This window comes from Talpa europaea (genome assembly GCF_964194135.1).
Source record: "Talpa europaea genome assembly, chromosome: 10".
NCBI classification, from domain to species: Eukaryota; Metazoa; Chordata; class Mammalia; order Eulipotyphla; family Talpidae; genus Talpa; species Talpa europaea.
The window spans coordinates 87,235,986-87,261,950 of record NC_140077.1 but is presented as its reverse complement, the minus strand read 5'-3'; the positions used below and the strand labels follow the sequence as shown (position 1 = coordinate 87,261,950).

Here is a 25,965-nt window from a genome sequence, read left to right as displayed (position 1 = left end):
CCGGGAACAGGAAATGACCATTTGAGAGGGCTTTCCTTGGAAACCTGTCCCTATCTGCCTCTTCTTAGACCTGGGATGAGGCACAGGAGTGAAATACAGTTCTTAGGCAAAGTTTGGGGAAGCAGCCAGGTTTCCTAATGCCAGATAAACATCCAGGAGATCAAAGGTGTTTGAGCAACTGTTCATTTATTGCCTTAGATCCCAGGCATTTGCAAAACAAAAGGCATATGCAGTGGGATTGCAAGCAGGTTTGCAGACCAGTGCACAGCGTGAGCTGGGTGCACGGGTCAGTTGGTTCCCTACTCCCCATCCCCCTTCCTCATCCCCCCACCCCACAGCAGAAGCAGATAAGGCACACCCAAAACAATGAAGTTCCCGTGGAAAGAACTAGCAAACCAGCTCCAGTCAGATTCTCTCAGCCTGTGACAATCACCTGGCCTTCCTGTACTTCTAAAGTCCAAGCTCAACAGCAGCTTCCTCAAGACAGGGTGAGTCTCCTCCCCTGTGCTCCTTGATCAACCACTTGGGCAGAGCAGGCAAAGGGAGACTCCGGCCAGCTCGCCCCCCGCGTGTGGCCCGGCTCCTCTGGCTGCTCCGGTTTTTCAGGGTCTTCTTCTGGCCCTGGGGGCCTGGGGACCATGGCCTGGTGGTCTTCATACCTGGACCTCGAAACCTTCTCCTGCTGCCTGTGCGGGAGGCCGACCTCCTTGAGGAGCCCCTCTGAGACCCGGCTGGGTGTGCACTGGAAGCATTGGAGAGTCTCCTGGCTACTCCCTCAGATTGCTCCTTTAGCATGTCCAAGACCGTCTCTGGGAAATAAGTGTTTATTTGGTGAGAAATAAACTGCCAAATACTAGAAGGGAAGCACCAGCACCACCCAGGATACTTGTGACTGCAGAGCTGGGGCTGGGGGGGGGGGGGACTCTTTAATATACATTCTTTTGAAATTAAATTGTTTAAATTTCTTTCACTAACCTTGATCTAAATATACTAGTCTTTTAATATCATCACTCCAGGGCTTTGCTCTGGAGGGATTCCCTGATGATATTATCCCTTCTCAAGTTTCTCTTTACCCTCCACCCTACCCCCAGGGCCCTCCCAGTCCCCTGGAGAGTCTGTTATACCAGAATCCCAATATTTATTTTTCTGTTTGCCTGCACCACTCACCCCACTCCTGTTTGATTCTGAACTCCTACAGGTTAGGTTAATGCTGTGTCCCCAGGGCTAAGTACAGTGCCTGATATAAAGTAAGAGCCAAATGAATGAATGAATAGGGACAACAGCCTACTGGAAATTAATGGCTCCACTCACTCAGGCATGCAGAGAATGAGCTACCCTTGTAAGTCTGAAGGGAGGAACTACCACCCCACCCTGGGAGGACAATAGGGAGCTTGCAGAGAGCACCTGCTGGCCTCTGGGTTGGTGACCAAGTCCCTGAGAGTAAGACAAAGATGGACTCACTGGTAAGTGGTCTGAACTGGACCCGCCTACTCTTGATTTTCACAGGTGCTGGTTTGTATCTGCATTTGCCTGGGGGTGCTCTCCTGAAAACAGACAAAGAGGATGCAAGATCCAAAATGTACCAGGAAATCAAGGTCACTAGAAGGCACACATTTGCATGAATTGGGTTCAAACTCCCTTGTCTGAGGGAATGGAACAGATGCAGCAGGAAATGTGACATACGCAGTGAGCTCTGGTGGAAGGGAAAAGGACAAAGACACCACAAGCTCTTGGCGGACAGTGCTGTGAGTGGGTTGGGGTGTGAACTGGGTTCAAATCCTGGGGGCTACAGGCAAGTAAATGTTGCTAAGTCTGTTTCCACATCTTAAAACAAAAAAAAGTAATAGGACCAGTCCTCAAAGGGAAATGATGAGGATTAAATGAGAGCAGTGTACCTGACACTGGTAAATGAATGAATGACTATATCACTTTAAAAGATTTTTTAGATGAGAATAAGAGAACCACTTAGAACAGTGCCTGGCATGTAACAAATATTCAGTAGATGATGGTGGTGGGGATGGTGGTAGTGATGATGTTTGTGATGATAGTGGTGGTGGTGATTCCCTTTATATTTTTTTATCTTTTTATTTTTTACATCATTGTTCATTTTTGAACAATATTTGCTTCCCCCCCCTCCCTCAGGTTGAGTCCCCGTAGAATTTCCTTCCCCAAGGCTCCCGTGCACCATTACCACAGTCTCCTGTGCTCCTCCCTCCCTCCCTCTGATCCCTCTCCCTCCTCCTCCCCTGCGATGTCTCTGGTTTATAATTGTCTGTTTTTGCTTTGTTGTGTTTTGTACTGTTATTATTTTTTACACTGATGTCTTATTTGGTTCCCCTAACTCACAGCAGACCCACTGGGTAATGCCAGCCTCTCTCCCTACCCTACACTAATCCTTTTTTTAAAAAGATTTATTTATTTATTTGTTTGTTTGTTTGTTTATACAAAAACTGAGGTATAGGCCAGATGTGCGGGAGGGTGAGAGGATTCACCAGAGACAGAGCAGGGAACAGAACAGGCAGACTGACTGAAATACACTGCTGAGGGGAGCAGCGGGCATGACAGGAGAGGTCTGCAGTGCCATGTGGGACCCTTGCTCTGGGATGGAATCGGCGCTGCAGGGGCTGCGGATAGCTTCACAGTACTGCGCTCAACCACCTACGCCACCAGGGGAGGCCCCCATATGCTAATCCTTAAACTGCAATTATCCCCTAGTGCATCTAGCGAAATAAAAGGGACATTGGAGATACAAACACCATCACCTCCAATCCAGGTGAAAAAAAGCCAGTTGTGTTTAACAAACACTTGGGTAGTACTTGTATTGTTCTAATGCTTTCTAAATATAACTCACTGAATCCTCATAATCACACTATGAAGTAGGTACAGAGGGTAAAATAAAGCACCCAGAGGTTAAGAAACACACACACAGGCACCTACTTAGTCAACAGCAAAGTCAAGGTATAACAGGGTGGTCCAGGGTTCCTGCCCCACCCAAAAGGAGGGTGTAGCTGAGCAGGGAGAGAAGAAGCTGCAGAGGAGACTGAGGAAAGGAGGAAGCAGGATGGGGAGCCAGAAGGAGACCTGGAGGAGGCACATGGAGCTGAGAGACACGTGAAGGAACTCCGCTTGCCTTTTGGTCGTGGACTGGGTGACACAGATGTGGGTGAGAGACCTGTGGGGAGGTGACAAAGGCAGTTTTTGTCTTGATTTTGATTTTGCTCTTTTCCTTCCAGACTTGTCTGATTGTTTCTGACCCTTTTCTGTTGGTCCCCGATGCTTTAGACTTGTGACAGGCTTTGGGGCCTTGTTCTGGGCCAATCCTCCTTGGGTGGACTTTTACCCACGAGGGGATGGGTAACTTTGGGTGCTTGATTTAGAAACTATATTCTTTGCCTTTCCTGTATTGTTTATTAATTGTATTAAAGTTCCTTTTCATTAAAGTCTCATATGTTTTGTGTTGATGTGGCAGATGGCAGAACCCATTTAGAGCAGGCAGGTTTGGGGGTTTGGGGTACCCCTCTCCTTGCCTTGTAACAAAGGTTCAAACCCAGGCTCCAGACTTTAAAGAAAAAACAGGAGAAAAAGATGGAAGGAGGTACAGGAAAATCACACATAAGTAAATCAATTGCTCCACAGAAAGCTGGAATGGGCATTTAGTGTAAAAAGGGGCTAAGAAAGCAGAACAGAAGTTTAATGAACCCAGTGCAGCAGAAGCTACATAGCATGTCTGTACAAGTCAACGTAATCAGAATTGAATGAATGGGTGGGACTGAAATGACTTTGATCCACTAAGAGAAATAAGTTCCTATCCTCAGCAATCCTCACTAGCCATTCCTTGGGCAAATCATATAACTTAGCAAGGCTCTGTGGGTATTTGAGGGTGTTAACCTGCCTCCTTGGGTTGGGTCAGCATTGACCGAGTGTGCTTGGTAATTACTCATAAATGTCCACTTGAGATAAAGGGTGTCTTATCTGTGGCTCAGGCTCTACAGATGCTTTGCTTGACTTCTCATGACTGCCCAGGTGATAAAGGGGGGTAAATTATTCCCAAACAAATCAGGAAACTGTCAAAAGAAAGAAAAAAAGGGTTTCTCAGGTACTCCTGTTAGTACAAAGAGCAGAACTGCCCACCCAAGTTTTCTCAACCCCCTGAAGCATTTCAGAGACCTGGGTTTGTGCCTTTCCCTTAGCACAGAGGCAGCTGAGATTCACCTCTGGGCAGCCAGCAGAGGCCGGGGCACAGCCTGCTGAGAAGCTCTGAACTCAGAGCCCTGAGTCCTGTCAGCATAATGTCTGCTGAGCATCGCCAGCCAAAAGTGGGTAATGTATACCTCCTAGGGAAGTTTTCCTCTACCAATGTCTCTGCAATCTGGTTCATGGGGAGATTCTTGCTTTGGGCAAGAGTCCCAAGACCTATCCAGAGCCCTCCTAGGTGCAGGTATGACCACACACCAAGCACCCTGCCTGTGGGAAGGTATGCTGCGGTCTGCCTGCTTAGGCCCTAGGAGAGGAGGGCAGAGAGCAGAAGTAAACAGTAAACAATATGGGACCCACTGAGGGGTGCCCCCATTCAGGGGATGCCACTGAAGTCTGGAAAGTGTTAGCTGGGGACCCTGAGAAACCTGTTGATGAAAATTTGCCAAAGGACTTGAGATGTAGCTCACACCCTGGGGTCAGGGCAGCTGTACTTACCTAGGTGGTTGGAAGTGCACCCATAGCCAGATGATCTCAGACAAGTTTCCAGAAGCATATTGCAGGGGGGTTGCAGAAGGAAAGAGAGGGGAGGATGAAACCAGAAGCTACAGGCCTACAATAGTCATTCTGAAAAGGCTCAAAATCCTCATTTCCAATGCAGAAACCATGTCCCAAATACCCATAATTCCTACAGACACATTGCTCTAAACATATCTGCCTGTTTCGCATCTACAGCATAGATTCACTTCATTAATGGCTTGGTAATTCTTGGGCAGTGAGGGCTTTTTTATGACCTGCCATAGAGATAAGGACTAATGAAAATGTACATGAGAGGAAAAAGAGACCAAATCTCACCTCGATGGGTCGACCAATTTGTATATAGATCCCTGTGGGGCGTAGGCACTGGGGTAAGAGGTGGCCAGGAAGTAGAGCTCCCCTAAGGAATAGGAAAAGGCTATTAACTCGGGAGGGGCTGAGACACAGAGCAGGAGGCACATTCCCTCTGGCTACACCTGACCCACCGATGTGACCTGCGTATCTTGACCTTGGCTGTGCCACAGACCTCCCAGTATATTTTAGGGGGAGCCAATGCTGGGGAAGAATTTCATCTGTGGTGTCCAACCAACTTTTTAAATATATTTTAGGGCCAAAAATACCCCCACAATACGTCAAGTAAAAAAAAAAAAAATTACCCAAATGTAAATGCTCTGTCAGCATTATAATTTCAACTGGTCCTCTTGAGACTGCTTCAGAAACATACCCCCATCAAACCAGTCATGGCCAACCGCTCATTCCAAGGTGATTTATTTATATTACAAAAACTCAAGGGAGAAGTTGTAGCAATAGTTAGGGCAGTGCTCTGGGTGAGCTGAAAATGACTTATTTAAAAAGCTTGGAACTGGGGAGAAGAGGGAGGGCAGCAAAGGGGAAAAGGGCCCAAATGGACTGTGGGTGCTTTGTTTGTATGGGTGGTGTGGTGTCAGACACCTGAAGAGGTGTGATCCTATACCTCTGAATCATATACAGTGTCATAAACCAATGTTATCTGAAGGAAAAAAAAAGATATAATCTTAAAAAAGGAAAAATAAAGCTTGTGATTGATCATAACATAATGAACTAAGACTCAGGCCCATGACAAGAGCAGAACATCTGAATCACTGCACAAAAACACAAAGCAAGCAACTCTGCAGGAAAAGAATTTGCCTCAAGTACTGCCTCCCAGGCATAGGCCGCCCTTGGGCGCACTGTGGCTTGGGATCACCTTGGCAAGTCCTCAGCCTCATATTCAGCCAAGGACACATTTTGTTTGCCAGATGTACTGGCTGGTCTTCAAAAACCGCCTGTTTTCTCCAGCAAGATGTCTCTGGACACAGCAGCCCAAACTTCCCAAGCTGGGGCTTCTGTGGCCTCTGAAAAGGAGCAAGCCACAGAAGGCAGCAGCCAGATGTTCCTGAGCAGGCGAGCCTGCTCCAACCTTGGGGTGGGGGCTCCAACTTTGGGGTGGGGACCCAGCCTGGGAGGACACCCAGCTTTCCTGAAGCGCCAGGCTCAGAGACTCCTGAGGAGGAGAGAACCCACCATGGCCTGTGGCCTTCACATCTTCAGCTTTCCACTGAGCAACACGCTGCCAGGATGTGGTTTCTCTGCCTCTTTATGTTTAGTCTCCCAATTTGGAACCCACGTAGGCTTTTCTCTACTAAGGATGCTTGGATTTTCAAAATAGCCTCAGCTCCTATAAAACACTCAGACTCTCCATGCACAGGCTGACCTGGAGGAAAAGCTCAGGTGCTGACTGGACTGCTTTATGTCTCGTTCTAGTAGAGGTCCTTGTACAGCAACCCCACGGCCCCGAGTGAAAAGAAGCCAAGTGGGTAAGAAATCTCCAGAGCCCTACAAGACAAACATCAACAGATACACCAAGATTGAAATCATACCAACCATCTTTTCTGACCACGAAGGCATCAAACTAGAAATAAATCATAAAAAGAAGGCAAGGAACTATCCTACCTCATGGAGATTAAAAGCCACACTACTGGAAGACCACTGGACTAATGAGGAGATCAAAGAAGAAATTAAAAAATTCTTTGAATTGAATGACAAGGAGGACACCAATATCCTAAATGTATGGGATGCAGCAAAAGCAGTAATAAGAGGAAAATATATAGCAATAGAAGCTCACATCAAAAAACAAGAAAGAACTCAAAGAAACAACCTAACCTCGAAGCTCAAAGATCTAGAAAAAGAACAACAAAAAAACCCCAAAACCAGTAGAAGAAAAGAAATAATAAAAACCAAAGCAGAAATAAATGAAATTGAAACTAAAAAAACAATCCAAAAGATCAATGAAACCAAGAGCTGGTTCTTTGAAAAAATAAATAAAATAGACAAACCCCTAGCCAGGCTCACAAAGGAAAAAAGGGAGAAAGCACAAATACACAGGATCATAAATGAAAGAGGAGAAATCACAACGGACACAGCAGAAATCAAAAGAATAATCAGTAACTACTATGAACAGTTATATGGAAACAAGTTCAACAATCTAGAGGAGATGGACAAATTCCTACAACTCTACAATCACCCAAAGCTAGATAAAGAAGAAATAGAACACCTAAACAGACCAATTACAAGCAGCAAAATTGAAATGGTAATCAAAAACCTCCCCAAAAACAAAAGCCCAGGACCTGATGGATTTACAAATGAATTCTACCAAACATTCAGAGACGAATTAGTGCCTATCCTTCACAAACTCTTCCAAAAAATTGAGAAGGAAGGGACAATACCAAACATGTTCTATGAAGCCAATATTACACTAATACCAAAACCGAATAAGGACAACACAAAAAAGGAAAACTATAGGCCAATCTCCCTAATGAACACTGATGCAAAAATCCTCAATAAAATTTTAGCTATCAGAATCCAACAATGTATCCATAAGATAATTCACCACGACCAAGTTGGATTCATTCCAGGGGCACAAGGATGGTTTAACATCCTAAAATCAATCAACGTTATCCAACACATCAACAAAAAGAAATATAAAAACTATATGATAATATCAATAGATGCTGAGAAAGCTTTCGACAAAGTGCAACACCCATTCATGATAAAAGCCCTTGAAATTCTTGGGATACAAGGAACATACCTCAACATCATAAAGGCCATCTATGACAAGCCAACAGCCAGGATCATTCTCAATGGTGAAAAGCTGAAAGCAATTCCATTAAGATCTGGAACAAGACAAGGATGTCCACTCTCACCACTGCTTTTCAATATAATACTGGAAGTCCTAGCCAGAGCAATAAGACAAGAGAAAGACATCCAAGGAATCCAAATAGGAAAAGAAGAAGTCAAACTATCACTATTTGCAGATGATATGATAATATACATAGAGAACCCCAAAATCTCCACAGAAAAACTAATTCAACTCATCAATCAATTCAGTAAAGTGGCAAGATACAAAATCAACACGCAAAAGTCAGTAGCCTTCCTATACACAAACAATAAATCTGAAGAAGAAGAAATCAAAAAAACCATCCCTTTTATTATCGAAACAAAAAAAATCAAATATTTGGGAATAAATCTAACAAAAGAGGTAAAGGACCTATACAAAGAAAACTATAAAACACTGTTAAAAGAAATAGAAGAAGACACAAAGAAATGGAAAGACATCCCCTGCTCATGGATTGGAAGAATAAACATTATTAAAATGGCCATCCTACCAAAAGCAATATATAGATTCAATGCTATTCCAATCAAAATCTCAATGGCATTCTTCAAAGAAATAGAACAATTATTGATGAAATTCTTATGGAATCACAAAAAACCCCGAATAGCCAAAGCTCTCCTGAAAAAAAAAGAAGGAAATGGAGGCATCACACTCCCAGACTTCAAACTATACTACAAAGCCATAATCATCAAAACTGCATGGTATTGGAACAAGAACAGACATACAGACCAATGGAATCGAATAGAAAATCCAGAAATAAACCCACAGATTTATGGTCAACTAATCTTTGACAAAGGAGCAAAGACTATGCATTGGAGCAAAGAAAGTTTGTTCAATAAATGGTGCTGGGAAAACTGGGTCGCTACATGCAAAAGAATGAAGCTTGACCACTACCTCACACCATACACAAAAATCAACTCAAAATGGATTAAAGAACTAGACATAAGACCTGAAACCATAAAATACATAGAAGGAAATATAGGCGAAACACTACGGGATTTGCACATCAAAGACATCTTTACAGACACATCACCCAAAGCAGTGATAGTGAAGACAAAGATAAACAGCTGGGACTACATCAAATTAAAGAACTTCTGCACAGCAAAAGAGACAATAACAAAAACAAAGAGAAACCCCACTAACTGGGAGAACTTTTTTGCACCCAACACTAATGATAAAGGAGTGATCACAAAAATCTGCAAAGAGCTGATGAGACTCAGCAACAACAAAGAAAATAATCCAGTCAAAAAATGGGCAGAAGAGCTAAAAAGAAACTTCTCTGAAGAGGAAATGCAAATGGCCAACAGGCATATGAAAAAATGTTCAACATCACTTGTAATCAGGGAAATGCAAATCAAAACTACCATGAGATACCATCTCACACCAGTGAGAATGGCACATATTAAAAAAACTAGCAACAACAAATGTTGGCGAGGGTGTGGAGAAAAAGGAACTCTTCTGCACTGTTGGTGGGAGTGCAAACTGGTCCAACCAATATGGAGAGCTGTGTGGAGATTTCTGGACCTACTAAACATAGAGCTTCCATAGGGTCCAGCAATTCCACTCCTAGGTATTTACCCAAAGGACACAGAAACATCATTCCAAAGAGCACCTGCACCCCTATGTTTATAACAGCACTGTTTACAATAGCTAAGCTTTGGAAACAACCCAAATGCCCAAAAATAGATGACTGGATCAAGAATATGTGGTACATATACACCATGGAATATTACTCAGCATTCAAAAAAGATAAACACATGCAATTCGCAGCAACATGGATGGCGCTGGAAGGGATCATGCTCAGCGAAATAAGCCAAAAAGAAAAAGAAAAATACTGGATGGTCTCACTCATAGCAGGAATCTAGAGAACTTAAATAAGGGACCAGGAAAATGAATATAAGAAAGTGAAAATCAAAATCAACAGAAAACTATGAACCAGAGACACTTTTTGGTGGGGTAGGGGGCGGGAGGGGAAGGATTGGGGTCAGAATGGGGCGTTTGCAATTGTATGGGGGAATATAAAAATAAAATTTATTATTTAAAAAAAAAAAAAAAGACAGAAATCTCCAGAGCCCTGGCTTACACTTGTGGGGAATCCTGATCCAGAATGGGCCTGAGAGACTTTCTGATTCTCTCCCTTGCTTCTAAGCATGACTGGATCCAGCACCAAATGCCAAGATCACAGGTACTGCCCTCGCTTTCATAGAAGCAAACAAAATTTCATCTTTCAAAAGGACATTTAACTAATGTTAAAACTGAAATTAAAATCCATTCTCTGAACTCAGTGTGCATGGTAGAGCCTTAAAAATGGTGGACTGAATTCCTGGCATGTGACTGTTTTTCTACTTCCCTGTTCAGGAGGACAATGGCTGAGGGGTGGATGCATGTGGAGTAGAAGCCATTGTTTTATTCTAAAACTTTTTTGTTATTATTTAGTGCTTATGTAAAACCATCTTTGAGGTCACAACAATCAAATCAGAAAAACAATTGAAGTTTCCATTCATCTTTTTGGGGAAACCCTTAGTAAGTAGAGTTTAACATTAGCATATTCCATAAGCAGCCTTTTCATCATCAGACCATGGCTTAATTTTAACATCTTTATAAGTGTGTTAATATTTTTAATTTCCATTATAAAATTTAGGGAACTATATTACAGCTAAGTCAGCCCCCCACCCCTCACAGCTGCATACACACCTTCCTCTGCTGATGCCCTGAGCTCATGCCTCATATTCTACTGAGTTGCTGCAATGTAGCTGCAGGCTGGTTGCCCTTTTCTCAGCTCTCTCAGGAAAGAAAGTCCCTGTCCCTCCTCCACATAGTGACTTCACAAACTCTGGGCAGAGTGAGCAAGACAGGCAGATAGCTGATGACCCCATGTGCTCTTCCTCCCAGCAGCCACAGAGGGCTGACAACCCGCATCCTACCTGCGTGCCTCTGACCACAGATTTTAGTAAAGCCAGGTTGGAAGGAGCACATGAGCCTCCATTATAGGCAAAGGGCTGAGGAGACCTAAGTGTAAACCTCACTTTGTCCCATGCAGTAAAGTGTCCAAGAGGGCAAGGCTGGTGTGTTCATTCTGCTTCTTCGTTGGTGAAATGGGCATAGTAATTACATCGTAAGGGTGGGGAGGTTATGAAATACATTTCAAAATGTAAAGTGCTTAGAACAGTACCCAGCACATTATAAAAGATGATGAAATGATAGTGCCAATAGTAGATGTGGCAGTTAGTAGTTAAGTAATAACAATAGCAATAATATCACATCACACCTGTGTCTATGGTAACTTAAGTTCCACTAAGCAGAAATAGAATAAACTCGAACTCGTGTTACCTGCTTCATCTTCTGCAAAGGAAATGACAAACTTGCTGTAGGTGCTGGTCAGCCCTGGGAAGGCACAGGACTTAGTGTTGCCCAGACAAATGTTCTGCTTCTTCCATTTCTTGGTTTTCTTATCTTCCTGCAAAGCCATAAGTTGTCTAGATGAAAAACAAAACCTTTTATTACCGAAATCCAAATTTCCATCCTGTCAGATATTCTTCCTCCTAGAATCAGGGAATTGTTGAGAACTAGAATCTCCCATGAATCAAAAAGTTGCCTTAGAGATAATTTGGTCACCCATTTGTCACAGAGAGGGAAGTTCCTTTTTTATAAAAAGGAATCTGATTCTCCATAAGGTTGCACCCTGGCAAAAGACAAATCTAATTTTAATTAGCTGTGTGGCCCTTGGTTAGTTGTCCATAATCACTAAGCTTCAATTCCATCCTGTGTAAATGGAGAATAGTAACAGAACTGACATAGGCAAGCACTGCAAAGGTTACATAATATACCACCAACATAACTGGTACAAAGATATTCTAAACCACTACTCACTAGCCCTTTATAAACATAGGCGCAAAAATTCTAAATGACACGTCAGCAAATAAAATCAATATATTGAAAGGAGAATAGATTCTAACCAAGTGTTTATCCTAGGAATGTAAGATTACTTCAATGATATTTTTGAAAAAAATCACTCAATGCAATTCACAACTTTAACAGACTAAACATAAACACACACACACACAATTCACTCATTAGATGCAAAGAGGCATTTGACAAAACACCACATCCCTACATCCCAGCAAGCTAGGACTAGAAGAAAACCTCCCTAACCTGCTCAGAGAACATGAAGGTCACCTACTGCTCACTTCAACCCGCTAGTAAAGGGGTGAGCACTTGCTCCCTCTTCTATCCAGCCCTGTATTAAAGATTTAAGATGAAACAATATGTCATTAAGAAAATAAGGTCTCCAAGGCCTCCCCGGTGGCGCAGCGGTTGAGTGCTGGGTTGCGAAGCTGCCCACAGCCTCTGCAGCGCTGGTTCGATCCCTGGCCACCAGGCAAGGGTCCCACAAGGTGCGCAGACCTCTCCTGCTGCCCGCTGCTCCCCTCAGTAGTGTACTTCATCAGTCTGCCTACTCTGCTCTCTCCTCTGGCTCTAGTGAATTCTCTCACCCTCCCGCACTTCTGACTGTACCCACTGCTTATATAAATAAATAAATCTTAAAAAAAAAAGGTCTCTAATTCAGTAGAAGTAAAAATACATTCATAGACAAAATTATCTTCTACTCTATAGGGAATCCAATAGAATCTAAAAAAACCCCATTTCAATAGAACTAATAAGGCCTTCAGCAAGATTGCCCAAATAAGCTCAAAATACAAATGTATCTCCATGTTATCAATTCAAAATTGAAGTTTAACAATATGACACTGACAATAGCTTCATATACTCTGAAAAACTTAATCTCACAAACACTTAGTTTCTTCAAATACTATGAAATACTTAACCACACAAGACCAGCTTCCTAAGATTACAATACTTTGTAGCAGCTTTATTCACAACATCCCAAAACTTGGGACAAAGTATAAATAAATGAATAAATTATGGAAGCAATTATATATTACAAAGTAATAAAAGAGACAGACTACTATTAAATGCAATACCATTGATGAATTTCACAGACACAGAAAGAAAGAAGTGACACACACACACACACAAATATGGCTATATATAATCCCACTAATGTGTAATCAGAAGCAAAACTAATTTGTGATGTGAGTGGTTATCTTTGCTGGTGTGTATGTGTATGTATATGTGTGAAAGGCCTGGTAATAACTGGCAATAAGTCAGAAAAAACCTGCCAGATTAATGGAAATGCAGGCCTCTTGATATGACCAGTGACAATACAAGTGCAAATATTTGTAAGCTTTACCCAACTGCGCGCTTAAGAGATTGCATTTCACCACATGCAATTTAAACCTAAATAGAAATGTTCAAAAAAAAGGAGAGAGGGAACATCAAACCTTCCTTACCCACTCATGAAGTCCCCAAAGATGTAGAGGCCATTGAGATTTGGGGATTCACAGCCACGGTAGACGTATCCTCCTGTGACTGACTTCCCCACTTCATGGCCATAGGCATAGATGGGCAGAATGTCATCTGTCCAGAAACAAGCAAAGAAATTAGTAAGGTGGCTAAAAACTGACAGCTTTGCAGAGGAAGAAGGGGACTTATATTTTTATCTTTTTTGCTTTGATTCAGAGCAGCAGGTACAATGTAAGTGCCTCAGGCTGCTGAGAAAAGGCAGTCACAGAAATAGATTCAGCGGGAAGGACTTCTAGGGGATTTGGTAGTGACCACCTAAGGACATCATGTAAGGACAGATTTTACATGGTTCACTCTGAAAAACTCTTCCTTCTCTCTGAAGATGCATGATGTTTTCCAAGAAGGAGGCATTTTAATATAGCTGTCTGATGGAGTGGAGAGCACTCCATCTTGGTTTTGCAGAGCACGGGCAGCTGGGTGAATCTTGGATCAGAGACCAGCCATGATAACAGTGAGTTTCCCATCTGATGGCCCATGGAAGCAGAGAGGAAGCTGAAAGTTCCCCCACCAATGAACCAGTAACCTAGACACACACAACGCTAAGCTTCCCCTAGGTTGACATGACAAATACTCAGGTTTAAGAATCTGGAAAACAGGGCCTCCCTAGTGGCGCAAGGTTTAATCCGCAGCCGCTGCAGCGCGAGTTCAATCCCTGGCTAGGGAGAAACCCACATGGCACAGCAGACATCTCCTGACTTGCCCGCTGCTCCCCTCAGCAGTGTATTTCAGTCAGTCCACCTGTTTTGTTCCCCATTCTGTCTTCGGTGAATCCTCTCACTCCCCCCACCCCCACACACACACACACACACACACACACACACACACACACTTCTGGCCTGTAACCCAGTTCTTGTATGCATAAATAAATAAATCTTTAAAAAAAAAAGAATCTGGAAAACAGAATTAGCACAAGTTCTCATTTAACTTGGTCGATAGGTTCTTGGATGCTGCACCACTAAGTGAAACAACATAAAATAAAAGCATGTCCTTAGATAACATGGTTTTTGTTCAAGGTCCACTGGGATTATTTTTTATATTTTCCTCCTCATCAATGTTATAACAAAATGACAATGAATGAAAAGACATTATAGAAGTTCCTGTTGTCATATGAAGCTCTGTAAGGCCCCTGTGCAATTCAGAGGAGAAAACAGACCAAACAAGAGTGATATGATGCACCCAGAGTACACCTTGATTATGACATTTAAGGACTGTACTATTATTACTTGACTAGAGAAGGGATATCATTTCAGCAGGCTGTGCCAATTGGGACACAAATAAAAACACACAGCCACCCATTTTTTTCTGCCAGTGGTTTCAGAAATATTTTCTAAAATTCATATGGGTAACTTATTTAAAATATAGATTCCTAGGGCCTCTCCTGGTGTCGCAGTGGTTAAGCGCTGGGCTGCAAAGCTGCCAGCAGCCTCTGCAGCGCCGGTTCGATCCCCCGCTGCTCCCCTCAGCAGTGTATTTCATCAGTCTGCCTGTTCTGTTCCCCACTCTGGCTCTGATGAATCCTCTCACCCTCCCACGCATCTGATCTGTACCCCGGTTCTTGTATACATAAATAAATAAATCTTTAAAAAAATATATATATATAGATTCCCAGGTCAATCCTCCTCCCTTCTCCACCCAAGACTCAAGTTCACAAGGTCAGCAATCTCCAGGTGTGTCTGGTGCCAGTGGCTTCAGGGTTACTCAGAGCATTTTTCATGGGACTCAGAGATATAGGATGCCTGGTGCAGATCTTGCTCCCCCACTGTCACCCCAGCTCTCTCACTCATTCACGAAACCACCCGAAGAGCTTCTTACTTACCCAGAGATGCGTTGTGGCAAAGTTTTCTGTCGTAACATCCAAACCCTTCCTTTGCCCTCCAGCCATAGTTCCCACCCTTAACAATGATGTCGATTTCTTCAAATCTGTTCTGTCCCACATCCCCACAGAATATCCGGCCCCGGCCCTGGCGCGTGACAGGGTCCCCTCGGTCCACAGCACAGCGCCACATGTTCCTGACCCCATAGGCATAAACAGTGGGGTGAGCCCCGGGCTCAGCAGCAAAGGGATTGTCCGGGGGCACTCGGTACCGCCTGCCACCCGAGCCACTGTTCACATCGATCCTTAACACTTTTCCCAGCAGGGAACTTCTGAAAGAAAGAAAGAAACACACACAGGAGAGACCGTCAGAAGTGGGATTGTTGGATCATGCACTAGCTCTAGCTTTAGTGTTTGGAGGAATCTCTACACTGTTTTCCAAGGAAGCAGTACTATTTTGCTTTCCTTCCAATTGATATATAAGGACTCAAATTTCTCCACATCCTGTCAACATCTGTTATCTTTTGTTATTTTGATAAGAGTCATTGAACTGGGCCTCCCCGGTGGCGCAGCGGTTGAGCGCTGGGTTGCGAAACTGCGCGCGGCCTCTGCGGCGCCGGTTCGATCCCCGGCTGCTCCCCGGCCACCAGAGGAGGGTCCCACATGGCGTGCAGACCTCTCCTGCCGCCCGCTGCTCCCCTCAGCAGTGTACTTCGGTCCTTCTGCCTGCTCTGCTCCCCGCTCTGGCTCTGGTGAATTCTCTCACCCTCCCGCGCTTCTGACTGTACCCAGTGCATGTATAAACAAAACAAACAAACAAACCAGCAAACAAATAAATAAAAGCATGCCTCTATAAAAAAAAAAAAAAAAAAAGAGTCATTGAACTGCTATGAGGTGGTGTCGCACTGAGATTTCATCTTGCAGTGGCCTGATGTCAGCGACATGGAGCATCTTTGTGTGTAGGTATGTTGGCCATTTACATGCAAGATGAATGAATGAGTTCCAGCAGTGGGCTCTAAGACACTTCCCTAGAATTAGCAACATTGCATTGTGTACACTAAGAAAAAATTAAAACAGTGGATCTCAAGTTAAGTATTCTTACCTGAATAAAATAAGATTAAAAGGAAATGAATTTTAAAATAAGCACAGGACCAGAGGAGTCTGCAAAGGAAAACCTACTGATAGAAAAGGCCACAAAACTACTGGGATTGCCACAGGGAGATATGACTAGATAGACAGACAGATAGACAAACAAATAGATAGATATAGATTACACACAGACACACAAACACACACACCGGGTTAAGACTTCCCAATTTTTGGGCCTTCCTTGGTGGCTCAGCGGTTGAACGCTGGACTGCGAAGCTGCCCACAGCCTCTGCAGCACCGGTTTGATCCCCAGCCACCAGCAAGGGTCCCACATGGCGCTCAGACCTCTCCTGCCGCCCGCTGATCCCCTCAGCAGTGTATTTCATCACTCTGCCTGTTCTGCTCTCCCCTCTGGCTCTGGTGAATTCTCTCACCCTCCTGCGCTTCTGACTCTACCCAGTACTTGCATAAATAAATCAATCTTAAAAAAAAAAAAAAAGAGCTGTTACAAAAAAAAAAAAAAAAAAAGACTTCCCAATTTTTGGCTCAAAGAGCAAATGTTTGATGTGGTCCTTTCCATGTGATCCTGAGCAAATTTGAGGTTCAATATTTTATTTTTATGACGGGATGTTTTCTCTCAGGTTAGGCCTAACATCTAACATTATGAATTTTTAAAAGAAGGAAGCTTCTATTCTTCCTCACATAGCAATGTGGTCAATAGAACAGAGGCTTTTGAGAGGCTCTGCCAATTGCTGTGGTCTCTGGGCCTCAGTTTCCTCACTTGTAAGCTAGGGAGAGTAACATTTCCTTGCAGTATGCTTGTGATGTAGGAGTCAGTGGGTGTTTGTGGGAGAGCAAGATATGCAGTTCCTGACACACATTTGGCACTGGACAGATGTTAGCTCTTTATTATTATCAACCTTAATATATTTGTCATTAGGAAAAATGAGAGTCAAATGTTTGCTGGGTGCAAAGGGCAGGAGGGTCATGGGACTTTCATTCAGCTAACCCCTGTCACTGGGCTCTCACACCAGATAGTCTGAGGTTTGTTTTTTAAAGACTTATTTATTTATGCATACAAGAACTGGGGCACAGTCTAGAGGTGTGGGTGGTGAGAGGATTCACCACAGACAGAGCGGGGAACAGAACAGGCAGATTGAAGAAATACACTGCTGAGGGGAGCAGCGGGCGAGTCAGGAGAGGTCTGCTGCGCCATGTGGATTGCTCCCTGACAGGTGTGGGGAATTGAACTCATGATGCAGTGGCTGTGGAGAGCTTCATAGGTTGCGTCTTAACCCCTGTGCCACCAAGGAGGCCCAGAGAGTCCGAGTTTTAATTCTTGTTCTCTACTTCCTTGTATGACCTTGGACAGACTGTTTAACTCCTCTCTGCCTCTATCTTGTCTGTAAATGGTCATCATTATATACCTGCCATTGCTGGAGTTCCTTCATTCATAAGGGTTTATGGAGTTGCTCCATTGTGACAGGCACTGTCCTAGGTTCCGGGGATATATCAATTAACAAAATAGATTTTAAAAAATTCTTCAACAAGGGGTTAATATTCAAAGTATATAAAGAACTCATACAACTCAACAGCAGTAACAACCAACCAATCAAAAAAAAAGGCAGAAGACCCAAATAGACACTTCTCCAAAGAAGATGCGAAGATGATCAATGGGCATATGAAAATATGCTCAACTTCACTTACTATTAGGAAAATGCAAATCAAAACCACAATGAGATATTACCACACACCCATGAGAATGGAGTTTGTCATAAAGATTGCAAACAAGTGCAGGTGAGGATGTGAAGGAAAAAGTTGTGGTATATATATACAATGGAATAGTACACACCTATTAAAAAGATGGAGCTTGCTTTTTGCAACAATGTGGATAGAACTTAAAGTGATTATGCTAAACAAAGTAAGTCAGAAAACAAAAGACAATAACCAGCTGGTTTCTCTCATATATGTAATACAAATAACCAAAGCAAATGAGCTAACAAAATACAACAAAAATAAGTCTTAGACTCTGGAAAATAGGGTGGGAAGATGAAAGGGGTGGAAGGAGAGTGTAAAGGAGTCAATTTGATAGTGAGAATGGTGTTAGAACTTCAGTGGTGTGTGCAGTGAGGTATATCCACATACAGAGGTGGGAAGCTATGCTTCCAAAGCGTCTTTAAATAACCAAATAAAAAAAAATTCTTGCTCTTGTGGTTGCCAGAATTTCATTTTCAAACACACTTAAGATATTTAAAAAAGCACCTGATACACAGGAAGCACCAGTGCACACTGACTCTTATTAACTGACTTCTCACACGTCCTCAGTGTGCAGAACACAGTTCCCAGGAATATTGTTGAGTTCATTTGAATTGCATAATCAGATGTTGGTGTACTATTGAATTCATCTCTACACAGCATTCTGAAAGTTACATTGAACATCCATAATACTAATTACCAAAATGCGCTATGCCTGAAATTTATAGGACAGGAAACCAAATGTCCTCTCCCAGATGCCTCAGTGGAGAGCGCTACATCTTGAAGTAGGTATTTTGGGTTTGACCCTCTAGAGGCTCTACTGCAGCGAAAACATTTCACCAGGGACTCACCCTCCAGGGACAGGGTCCCACCTCCATCCAGCTTACTTGTTTTGAGCATTTCCAAACTTGCCAAAGGGATCCCCAGCCTGTCCTCCATCCCCCGTGAATATGTACATGTAACCATCCAGGCCAAAAAGAAGCTGACCGCCATTATGATTTGAGGCTGGTTCATCTATCTCCAAGATGACCCTGGAAGGATAAAGAAGCCATGAATTAGCCTTCAATGCAAGTTGAAACCACATCCTCCACCACCAACACCTGCTTCAGAGCTCCCAAGAATCACAAAGCAGGTAGGTTTGGGGCTCTGAGACATCTAGTTTCCTGATATGGCTCTTTGATGGGTCATTTTTCTTTTATATGACAACTTCATGAGCTGTGGACATGGTCAGGGAAACAATCATCTTAGCCTTATTCAAAATTGATCTAAAACTTGGATGTAAGACCTGAAACCATAAAATTCCTAGAAGAAAACATGGATGGTAAGCTCCTTGATAGCAATCTTAGCAAGGAATTTTTTAATTTGACAACCTATTTGTTGAAGGCAATGAAAACAAGCAGAACTACATCAAACTAAAATGCTTCTGCATGGCAAAGGAAACCACTCACAAAATGAAAAGGCAACCTATTAAATGGGAGAAAACATTTGCAAATCATATATCTGATACCTTTAATATATAACGTTCAAATAGAACTCATACAACTGAAAAGCAAAAAATAAAAAAAATCTTTAAAAAATTGGACAGGGGCCTCCCCCGTGGCGCAGCAGTTGAGCGCTGCACTGTGAAGGTGTCTGCAGCATCTGCAGCACTGGTTCGTTTCCCCGCCGGCCAGGGAGATTCCCACATGGCAAGGCAGACCTCTCCTGTCTCGCCAACTGCTAACCTCAGCAGTGTCTTCGGTCAGTCTGCCTGTTCTGCTCCCTGATCTGTCTCTGGTGAATTCTCTCACCCTCCCACACTTCTGACCTGTACCCCAGTTCTTGTATAAATGAATAAATAAATCTTTAAAAAATTAAAAAATAAAAATAAAAAATTGGGCAGAGGATCTGAATAGATATTTTTCCAAAGATGAAATGCAGGTGACAAACAGGAACATGAAAAGATATGAAGCATCGCTAGTCATCAAAACACAATGAGATATCACCTTAAGGCTGTTAGAATATTGATTATCAATAATGCAAGAAATAGCAGTGTTGGCAAAGATGTGGAGAAATGGGAAACTTTGTGCACTGCTGGGGATGTAAATTGATGCAGCCACTATGGAAAACAGTATGGAAAACTTTAAAAATAGAACTACCATGTAATCTAGCAATTACACTCTGGATGTTTATCTGAAGGACTTAAGACACTAATTGGAAAAGATATGTGTACCCTCATGTTCACTGCAACGTTGTTTATAACAACAAGACATAGAAGCAACGTAAGTGTCCATTGATGGATGGATACACAAAGAAAATTTTATACACACTCACGTGAAATTATATATTGTTAAATATAATAGGTTATATATACACACAAACACATACATATATGGCATGTGTGTGTATATATATACACCATATATGTGTGTGTGTATATATACATGTGTGTATATACACACACATGTTCAATGGGTTATAGGTCATAAAAAGAAAAAAAATATTCCCATTTGGACAAAATGAATGGACTCAGAGAGCATTATGTCAAGTGAAACAAGTCAGGCAAAAAAAAAAAAATACTATATGATCTCACTTACATATAGAGTATAAACAAACAAAATCCAAAATAGGTACAGAAAATAGACTGGAGGGGTGTGTGTGTGTGTGTGTGTGTGTGTGTGCGTGTGCGTGTGTGTGTGTGTGTGTGTGGTGGGTGAAGGTGGTCCAAAAGTACAGACTGCAGTTATAGAATGCAGCTACCATCCATGAGAAATAATATACAGCATGGTGACTACAGTTAACAACACCGTATTGTATGTTTGAAAGGTGTTAAGAGAGTAGATCGTCAAAGTTCTCATCACATGCAAAATGTGTAGCTATGTGAGGTGAAGAATTTTCACTAAACTGATGGTGATCATTTTATAATACATGCAAGTGTGAGATCATTTTGTTGTACACCTGAAATAAATATAGTGCGATATGTCAATTAACATTGTTTTTAAGAGTCTAATTTGGGGCTCTCCTCACCAATCACCCAATAATCATTCCTTTGTCAACATTACCAGCTAGGAGCACCAACAAGGAACTTTGCCCTGTGCCATTTTAGAGGACTGATCAACATTATTTGGGGGCACAGGACAGAGCTGCAGATTCTCATGGGTCTGTCTCACCTCTCTGATTTTGGGTCAGCTTTGTTGGGATCAGCCTGAGAAACCTTCATCTCACTGATCCGGATCTTCTCTACCCTCTTCTTGCCCAGGCATGAATAATAAATATAGAACTTGCGGTTGTGGCGGAATTTGGGGTGAAAAGCCAACCCCAAGAAGCCTCTCTCATCGCCAACCCATGGAGTGGTCAGCACGATGTTCTTGAGGTCCAAGAAGGGCTGTTCCAGGCGACTCCCATCGGGCAGGTAGACCCACACCATCCCCACCTGCTCGGCCACAAAGAAACGGTGGGTGCCGTCCCCTGCGTGGACCATGGAAACGGGGTTCCTCAGCCCGTTGGCCACCTCGGTGAGACATAACTGCAGGCAGCCCTGCTGGTCCTTGGCCACCACACCTAGGTTGCGGTTCAGGTGGTTGTTCCTGAGGACATTAGGGAAGCAGTAGTCCTTGTCAGGAAGGTTGAGGAGGTGGCAGAACTGGGCCCCATCCTTTCCTTGGGCTGACTGGAGGCGATGGTCATTGGTCAGCAAGGAGATGGCAGAGTGACAGCTGGAGTAGAAGGCAGAGCAGTAGCCCAAGCAGAGGCCAGGAAGGTTCCGGAGCGGAGTCTGCGGGTTCTCTGCGTCATACAGGTGGGCTGCGTAGGGTGAGCACTCCTGGAAATAAAAGAAAATTCAGTGGCAGTGGGCAGGCCCATCACCGCAGGCTCATGCAACTTCCCAGCACGCAGAACAGAAAACAGTCCAGGACAGACTCAGGACGTTGGAGTTTCTGTTACCAATTCCTGGTCAAATTCATCTTCAGGACTCACATCCTGTACCCACACAATGCTCCCGGAAGCCAGGAGGCAGAACCCAAATCTCACACAGTCTTTCTACGATTTTTAGCATTTTTAGCTTAGTCCTGGAAACATACAGCTTTAGTAAATGATTTTTTTTTTTTTAAAGAGTATAGGGCCTCCCTGGTGGTGCAGGGGTTAAAGACCACGTTATTAAGCTGTCACTAGCTGCTGAAGCATGAGTTCAATCCCCAGCTGGCCCGGGAGCAACACACATGGCGCAGCGGACCTCTCCTGTCTCTCCCGCTGCTCCCCTCAGCAGTGTATTTCAGTCAGTCTGCCTGTTCTGCTCCCCACTCTGTCTCTGGTGAATCCTCTCCCCCCACATCTCTGGCTTAAGACCCCAGTTCTTGTATGCATAAATAAATAAATAAATCTTTTTTTTTTTAAAGTGCAAATGTCACTGTCTCTTCCCTTTATTGTAAAAGCTGTGTCTGTAAGATTTTCTTTATTCAAATCTAAAGCAATTTGGCAAAGTTCCCCATGTGTTAAAGAGGTGTTAGAGCCATTGTGCTAATTATTAATATTTTCTGGGTTTTCCCAGATATTTAAAATAGTTTGCAATTGAAAAATAAAATTGTCACAGTAGATACAAAATGGATCACTTCCAGATATTAAACACCTAATAATTTCTTCTCTTCCTTATGAAAAATACTTGTGTTTATCTCATATAAAGTGCCACATGGGGAGCCATGCCACTGTGAATTGTGGAATCATTTATGTACCTGTGCCAGAAGGACTCTCTTCTACTCAGATCAACCTAAATGGCTGCAAGTTTTGGAATACAATACAATATTCTGAAAAGACAACTTTATCCAGTAGTAACAAAATTCAGAAATCACTGAAATTAGGAAAATGAGGAGGTCAGTTTAAAAGGTATGGTTTGGAGTAGAATAGAGTTCATTGGCCCAAGAACCAACCCCTGTGGATTACTGCCTTGTAAATTGCAATAAATAGGCCTGCACACCTCATTCTTATTCCTCAAATCCCTAAAACAGGAAAGGTGCTGATTTTGGTTTTCTGAAACCTCACCCACTAGGGAAGGGGAAGGGAGGAGAGAGGCGATGCTTTCACTAGAGGAGAGCTGAGCAGTTAACAGTCTTTGTGTCACTCTTAAGAGCCCAGCTTCTGCCCAGATGGTTCTCCCAGAGTTAATTCTTCAGGAAACAGTTCAGATGGTGTTACAGAGGTGGAGGGAAGAGGATTCTTGCTTGGGAGATGCTGCCCAGGAGGCTGGTTCTGCCCCTGGCTCTGCTGTTCAAATGGAAAAGCCGGGAGCCAGGGTGCTAGGCTGGGAATGGTAGCAGCAGGCAATCTGGGGTTGACACCCCAACTAAGAGCAAGTAATTGATGTGATGTGCTCTGAGGTTTCAGTTCAAAGGTCTGCTAGACTTCCTGTGTCTCACTCCCAACACATTATTAGATCACTCCCTCTGCCTCTTCCATCTGCTCCCCAGTGTTGACTCTCCCCTGCACCCTTAAACACCTCTTCCCACAAAGTCTGTCTGAGCAGCCTCCACTGGCGCAGGTTCAGGCTGGCTCAGCTAAGGTGATGCCTGCCAGGGATGTGGATTCGGGGAAATGGGAGCCAGGACAAGCAGGACCTGTGAGTCCTGGCCACTCTAGCTTGCAGAGCTTAATTCAGCTTTGGAGCCCTGGGGAGAACCCCAATCCTTATTCCGCCATCATCATGATCACCAGAGATCCCCCTGGTACAAATGACCCAGGGGAGGCCAGCACCCTGGCAATTGCCACCACTCCCTCTACGCACACCGTGAGTCCCTCTGGTGTGTCTATGTCCAGTTCTCATGGCTCTGCAGGAGACCCAGCAGCAGGTATACCGAGCACCCATGAAGGATGTCCCTATGTCCCATGCATCTGCACCCTGAGAGCAGGGCCAGCAGAACCCCAGCATTTTGGGAAACCAAACTTGGCATCCCCTGGACTCTGTGTGCTGTCTGGAAATGCAAGTGAGGTAGCTGGCAGAGTACTTCTAAATGGCTGGGAGCCCCAAGAGCAGTCCACCCCCAGAACCCAGATCATCAGGCCAGCGCCCCAAATCTGTAGGGGCTAGTGATACTCTTGTAAGCCAGTCTCCTCACTTCCCGCAGGGTTACCTGGCAAAGGATATCCTTAATGTAACCACCACACAGCTCCTGGCCCCTCAGGTCCAAGTAGTCCATGATCCCCCTGAATCGGGCCGCGATGCGCCGGTCCTTTCGCAGGTCACAGCAGCCAAAGGAATCATAGTCGGTGCAAAACTTGAGGTGCAGGGGGGGCTTGAAGGGGGGCCCATAATCCAAGCACTGGGGGTGTCCTAGCAGCCAGCCTACCTGGCCCAACAAAAATGGGAGGTAGAGGCATAAAACGCCAGAAGGAGGGAGCCAGGGGACCCGCCAAGTCAGAGCACCCCCGGGAGTAGATTTGCTGGGCATTCTGGCCCAGGGACCGCAGGCTGCCACTTCTGCTCAGGTTGGCTTCCTCCCTGCACTGGCTCCCTCCTGCCTCCCTCCCCCGGGTTCTTCTTCCTTCCTTCTTCCCGCAACCCCCAACCAAGTTCACTGAGGTGGTTTATGAGCAGTGTCCCTCCTGCTGGCTGGGTGACTAAGTGTCTGTTGTGAGAGCAGTGAGAGGTGTCCCTGTCCCCTCCAGGCCTGTCTAACCAGACTCTGGCACAGGCTTAACCTCACTGCTGAGTTATTAGGGTGTATGACTATTTAGCAAGAAGGTGCAATGGTCCATGGTAGACCTGCAATGTGTTTAAAACTGCAAGGAATTTCTGAAAAAAGGGGAATCATGGGGGGAAGACCAGGAAATTCAAACTTTGTTTACAGCTTCTTCACAAGCTGAGCAGCCCCGAGCTTTGCAGGGAGAACACCACACACTACATAGTCCTGGACATGAGAATGTGTGAGGCAGGATTCAGGTGCCCTGTGCTGTGAATGGCTCCACAGGACTCCATGTGCATCTGGGGGGATGGAGAGGAAGCAGGGAGGCAGGGAGAGCTGTATGGTGCCTAGAAGTTGGAAAGTGTGTATTGGGAGTGGGGGGAAAAGAAGACATTTCATGAATATTGCATCTACAGCAAGGAGAGGATAGAGATGGTGAGAGAAAAGGAACAAGGAGTCAGCAAGGATATTGGGACAATTTCAGCAGGAAGCACAGAATTTTTCTCCTCATTGATTCACCAAATATTGAATTTCCTGTTCCAGGCTCTGAGGAAATAGCCATGAGCCAGCCAGAAAAAATTGTTGCCTTCGTGGGACTTACATTCCAGATCTAGTTATTATAAGGAGTAAGACTAGCAATAAATTTATATAAATTCAAGCATATTTAGTGATATGGAAATAGTTTAATCATTGGTACAATTAAATTATTTAATAATTATTTAATTATTGGTGTGATGAAAAGTCTACTGTTGAAATGTGGTTTTTATTATATATTGTACTTGCTCTATTCATGAAATATTCAATACACACAATATCACTTTCCAGCAATTCTAATTGTAAGACTAGCTCAAGAACTTTATTTACAATTTATGAGATTTTCAGGGATCATTTTGAGCACACTGGATTTCATCCTGAGGCAGTCTTAAAAATCTAACCACTGGGCCTCCCCGGTGGTGCAGTGATTGACTGCTGGGCTGCAAAGCTGCCGGCAGTCTCTGCAGCGCCAGTTCGATCCCCGGCCGCCGGGCGATGGTCCCACATGGCACGTAGACCTCTCCTGCTGCCCGCTGCTCCCCTCAGCAATGTACTTCGTCAGTCTGCCTGCTCTGCTCTCCCCTCTGGCTCTGGTGAATTCTCTCACCCTCCCGCGCTCCTGACTGTACCCAGTGCTTGTATAAATAAATAAATCTTAAAAAAAAAAAATCTAACCACCTTCTAAGTTGCTACCCTACTATACCCAAAAGAAAATTCTGAGATTATAGGGTAAAGGAGAACCATTTAAGTATCTGAGCATGAGAAAAATGATGACT

General features: G+C 43.8%; 1 protein-coding gene across 1 annotated transcript; it reads right to left on the bottom strand.

Moving 5' to 3' along the window:
- Positions 1-450: 450 nt before the first annotated feature.
- Positions 451-24,421, bottom strand: HHIPL2 (HHIP like 2; the record flags this gene model as incomplete). Its single annotated transcript, XM_084245559.1, has 9 exons — positions 451-809; positions 1,462-1,544; positions 5,050-5,131; positions 11,252-11,397; positions 13,273-13,399; positions 15,162-15,490; positions 18,890-19,033; positions 21,152-21,804; positions 24,104-24,421. 9 exons carry the CDS (start codon positions 24,419-24,421, stop codon positions 451-453), a joined length of 2,241 nt encoding a protein of 746 aa, XP_084101685.1.
- Between the last annotated feature and the right edge of the window lie 1,544 nt (positions 24,422-25,965).